The following is a 5,281-nucleotide window of genomic DNA, read 5'->3' on the forward strand; positions in this document are numbered from 1 at the left end:
TATTTAGTGGCAACAATCCGGAGCACCATAGTTCCATAAGACGGTTTCCTCATCATTAAGCTTCATAGTGTCATTGCAGTATCTATCACCTAAATCGAGATTCAAACACTAGAGCATATGATTTATCATCAGATACGAAACCAGAATAAAGTAAGCAATTACATGAACGTACGTCAGCAATGCTGAGCCGCTGAAAGTCGTCAATCAATGCCAGACCGACCGGAATATAGAGAAGAAATCCGATCAAGAATATCGTCGTGAAAAACAACTGAATACAGAATGTGCGCTTAGTGCCTGAAGTCGACCATTCAAATAGATTTGAAAATTTTGCTGATGGTGGCTGGTCGTCCGACTCCAACGTGGAGTACGATTTTCCCCTGTCAGTCAGACGGGCAAGCTTATAGCTCACATATGTCTGCATAAATCGCTGGGTTAGAAATTTCCCACAATGGTAGTAAGAAAAATACAACAACTTACATTGACTACTAATGCAATGGCCTCTAAGACAAAAAACCAGTAGGCGGCATACTTGTGAACATCCGGATAGCTTGTCGTGCTGAAAAATGCGAGCACCGGTAGTCCAAAAGTAGATAGCACGCCAAGCACCAGTACAACTAGACAGCACTTTCGAGTATATTTGCCGCATACTTTCTCTGCATTCCCTTGACATTTCATTTCAATTAGTTCAGCTTGAAATTTGTAATTGACAGTCCACGTGACGATAAGAGCGACCGCCACGATCGAAAGCCCAGCACAGAACACGGTGTAAGCAGGTGCATCTACAGGCAATACGACAAATAGTTAGCATTTATGTCACTCTCAAAACGTAAGGTCAAATCTTCATCGTCACCTCTGCCTGTGTCAGAGAAATAGGGCCATGCTAGTCCACCAAGATAGATGTCCTTGGCCTTAGCTAATGACACACAAGTGAGCAGTGTTATGATCACTACCGACGTCGCCACCATTGGAGCGATCCGAGTCGCATTGGCGAACGGTCCAACATTCATTTGATGTAGAATGTCCCACGATCGCGAAAATGAGAATATGAAAATGGTAAGGATTTGTTGAGGAAGAATCGAATTTGGACGGGCTTTGAGCAATGGTATTAGCCCATCCATGCCCTAAAGCTCGACTCTGGCTTCCAATCCTCATTCTCAAAATAGTTATGTAGTGCAGAAACGCAATGTAGAAGCTGCCATATGTTTCTCTTAAATCGCGCATAGATGTTCCAATTGAAAACCCTATACTAAACCATTGGTGCCAAATGTCCAACTTTGTACATCTTCACAAAATTAACGAACGTCTGGCCACCGACTCTTCGCCAAGTAAGGTCGCCGCTTAATGATACTCGGTCATTCAACACCACCTAATGATAGATTTGACGCAATCTACGAGTCTTAAAAATTACACTTGACGTCGACGTATAGTGTGAAAACTCTTGTATGTTGTGCAATTTTGGTTGTTAGATTCTAGAAGAAGCGTACCATGTTGTAATGAGATTCGTTCGAAATGTGTCAACCATAAGCTAAAGTGTGAACTTTTTACATCCTCATCATATTATTCTTTGTACGCCACGCATGGGAGTTGTTTCTACAATCTCACAAGACGCTGAGGATGCATAACATCAAAATATAACATCAAAATTTTGTAATTTTGGTCGGCTTAAGTGGCTGAATGAGAATGATGGTGACTACATCGATGAATCGCTGGCCAGATTACTGATGTTACTAATGAGTAATTGGCATGCAAGATTTGGTGGACGCCGACGTACTAGTAAAAAAATGCTGCGCATAGTAGAATGCGAGCTTGAAAATATTTAAAATATTATTTCGTGGCCATGTGCTATCTCTAAATTCTGTAGAATATTGTCTACATATATTCAGTGATGTGGTAGTGTGCCTTGTGTCGTCCTCCTCTTTGACCACATCATAAATTTTTCAGCTGTTGCAACTGCGCAAATATCTGCAGCTTGGCGACCTTGTGTCGATTCAGTAACTTGGTCAACAGGTCCGCGCACATAGCTGTGACTAAACGTAGCGCATTTTCAAGGTGCCACGATCAAAAATATTATCGACAAGCTTGAGACGCAAGTTGATGTGTTAAGCATAAAGGGATAAGTTTACCACTCCTGTCTGCGTAATTATCCACATCCATCAGCATGAGTAGAGCCGGTCCACGTCTAGACTCATTCGGCAATTCTTTAACATTTGAAGCTTGCGCGACGTCTCAGATGCCACAACAAACTCGGCTACTATGGTTGAGAGAGACATCGCCCTGCTTCTGGGCTGACCAACTCACGTGTATTCTATTTTGCAACATGCACAACAGCATCGATCAGCTACTGTCTCTCTTGTCAACAGCAAAGTCGGCATTCCTGATCGACTCGAGCATCATAGGCCCATTGCTGTTGGTGCTACCACCGCATATTTCTGGCTGCTTCAGGTTACTACCTTTCAGCGCGCAACTTTGTGCGTAAGCTTCCAGTTGAGTAAATGACAAGTGCTTGTCGCGCCGCTCTGTACAACGCCACTGAGATGTATGGACGCGATCTATGACAGCTATCAGTCAGAAATGAAAGCCATCACACATTTTACGTAAACATTAATCGACTTGAGAGTTTGCCCCTGCAGCACATTGACTATCTTTGTAGCGTCACCATGTCACAAATTGTATGGCACTAATAGTCAACTTGCAGTGAGTATTGAACATCGAGAACCTACGAAGGACCGATCAAACCTACCAGAGTTCAAGAACTTATATGCTTGTGACGACTGCTATATAAAACACTGTATTCAATCATACATTTTTATATAGCACCGCAGCGGGGCGGCCGTAGCTCTTAGCTTAGATGAAGCTATGCTAATGTCACCGACTTTACGTTCTTTGTAAGCATGAGTACGAGCGTAGCGGATCGTCCGCTACCTCCAAGGGTATTCAAACATAGGCAAAAGTAAAGACGCTCTCCCGTGTAAAATTGAGACTGTATTTAATTGTGTAAGTTGCGGCAGAGTCGCTAATATTTAGAGCCTTATGTCCTCCTAATTAATATTGTAATACCGAATTCATATGTAATGCTACTGGTTACCGTGTAGCCACACCACTGTGTGATAACACCAACTCGTATAATCAACACCAATGTACGGTCACACTATCTTGTGTGAGCCGCCCTTTTTTACAAGGGTACGTGTCAATCCGTTACAGGCACTGCAATCGATAGAACTACATCGTTATTGGTTTTGAGTTCAAGAACGCCAGGATCCAGCTGCATCCTCACGGAGAAGATCTATTTCATGTGGAAACCTAACGTCCGAATGACTCTCGCCCAGAGGAACATGCGGGCAACGTTCTAGTGAAGCCAGTGTCGGCAGGGCAACGAGATACCCTGCATAGGATCAGATATGAAGGCTGTGGTTGTGATAGTTAAAATGCCCCCCAACTTACCAATCTATGGTTCGAGAGTACGTGACGGCTGTGGTAGCCTGGAAGTTGTTCAAGGCATTTCTCACTAAGAAAAATCAACACAACAGAGTGCAACTCCGCAAACAGTCGTATGGCTAGCGGCGCAAATCTCGTAGATCACAAGCTAAAATTTGTATAAATCTTTCTTAAGCTAAGTGCGCAGGTGATGATGTGGACGCTGACAAGAAGCTGGTGTTCTACTCCTCCACGAATGACGCCATTGTGCGATAATTAAAGCGCAGACCAAAGTGATATTATTGGATGCTGAGGAAACGCTTCGCCGGGAATACGACACGTTACAAAGCGCGAGACGAAAGAAAGTGTTCTCGAGTCTTCCGATCAGCGCACTGGAGCAAGATGTCGCAATGGAATCGTTGGTGAGACAAGTAAAAGACTCGGAGACTACAAGCCAAACGTGGTAACATTGGCACCCCAAAAAAGTTTTAAGTGTGCGGGCAAAGCAGACACAAGCAGATGAACCGACCATGTTAGATGGCGTCGAATGGTAGAGACGAATTGGTGTTCGTGGCGACGACTAAATTTCCGGTATATAGCTTCGAATAGCTGCTGGACAGTGGCGCAAGTTGCCATGCGACAGATGACATTTGTTACTCTATCGAGCATCGCGATTTGACAATAATCATATTTGGCAGCCAGCGCATCTAGTGAGAAGTGTGCATTTTATGTATAGTGGCCGTTATTTACTACATGTGCCTGCATTGAGTCAAAAGCCTGTGTCAATAACTACGCTGACTGTCCACGGTGCTCGTATAGTCTGAAAATGGATATGGGTAGTGTAACAGACGCGGCGATAGCGTATGGGGAGGCTTTTTGTGTGATAGCCAAAGCAGAAGCCCATCCAGCCGTCAATTTGGGTAGAAATTATAATGCAAGTGAACGATGGCATGTTTGTCTGGGTTATGTGGCAGACACCAAGTTGCGACGAGTACTAAACACATGTGATGACATTCCTGTAGTTGGTGTGGTGCGAGAAAGCGTGTGTGACGATTGTGTGCGAGGCAAGATGGCAAACTGTCTAATTGTCATAGATCAGGAGGACAGTGAATTCGACCAGTCCGTTCGAGATTGTGCACACGATAATCGTGGGTCCGAAGAAGCCAGAGCCCATTGAGGGAGCACGTATGTCCTTCGATGAAGATCAAAACGGCTGTCATCGACCACTGAAGTCGCTTTACTTAAGAGTATTTATTTTGCGAGAAATCACAGACGTTTGACCGTTTTTTTTAATATATGGAAATGATGAAGAGTTAATTTTTGTTAAGGAATCGAGTATATAGGAGTGACAACGGCGGCGAGTACATGAACCGCAAGTAAATCAATACTATGCGGCGAATGTGATAATCTATCAGACGACTACGCCATACACCGCTCAACAAAACGACGATTTAGCCGAGCAAATGAAACTTAAGCTACATTGCATTACAAGTATGTAGACCATAAGTGGTGGGGTGAGGCAATGATAGCAGCAGCGCATACGATAAATCGTATAGCGAACACCATACGGTCGGAAAGGAGTTCTTTGAAGTCCTTCGCGGGCCAAGACCAGATCTGAATTCCCGCGTGTCTTCAGGTTGAATGGATACACTCGTGTTCACGATGGGAAACGACGAATTGAGACTCGAATGCTGACAGTCGTATTATTTTCCAAGTTATGCAGAGGCATCCAAGACAGAATCTGAGATTAGGAAATGCAGCGTGGCTGCCGTAGCTTTGTGCTTTGAGGAAGCGTTAGTTCGGTCAACAACCTCTCGTTCTATACTCAGAACAAGTACGAGTTTAGCGGATCGCAATCCGCTTACTC

At 44.1% G+C, this 5,281-nt stretch overlaps 3 protein-coding genes across 3 annotated transcripts; 2 read left to right on the forward strand and 1 right to left on the reverse strand.

The window, feature by feature from the left end:
• Window positions 1–3: 3 nt before the first annotated feature.
• PHALS_09595 (Uncharacterized conserved protein) lies at window positions 4–1,007 on the reverse strand (the record flags this gene model as incomplete). The annotated part of the gene is made up of 4 exons (XM_024724877.1): window positions 4–108; window positions 173–415; window positions 478–779; window positions 851–1,007. The coding sequence occupies 4 exons, from the start codon at window positions 1,005–1,007 to the stop codon at window positions 4–6; spliced, it is 807 nt and encodes a 268-aa protein (XP_024575710.1).
• A 1,544-nt stretch (window positions 1,008–2,551) lies between these two features.
• Window positions 2,552–2,814, forward strand: PHALS_09596 (uncharacterized protein; the record flags this gene model as incomplete). Its single annotated transcript, XM_024724878.1, has 2 exons — window positions 2,552–2,564; window positions 2,651–2,814. The coding sequence occupies 2 exons, from the start codon at window positions 2,552–2,554 to the stop codon at window positions 2,812–2,814; spliced, it is 177 nt and encodes a 58-aa protein (XP_024575711.1).
• Window positions 2,815–4,240: 1,426 nt separating this feature from the next.
• Window positions 4,241–4,591, forward strand: PHALS_09597 (uncharacterized protein; the record flags this gene model as incomplete). The annotated part of the gene is made up of 1 exon (XM_024724879.1): window positions 4,241–4,591. One exon carries the CDS (start codon window positions 4,241–4,243, stop codon window positions 4,589–4,591), a length of 351 nt encoding a protein of 116 aa, XP_024575712.1.
• Window positions 4,592–5,281: the final 690 nt, after the last annotated feature.

Source organism: Plasmopara halstedii (genome assembly GCF_900000015.1).
Source record: "Plasmopara halstedii genome assembly, contig: Scaffold_430, whole genome shotgun sequence".
NCBI lineage: Eukaryota > Oomycota > Peronosporomycetes > Peronosporales > Peronosporaceae > Plasmopara > Plasmopara halstedii.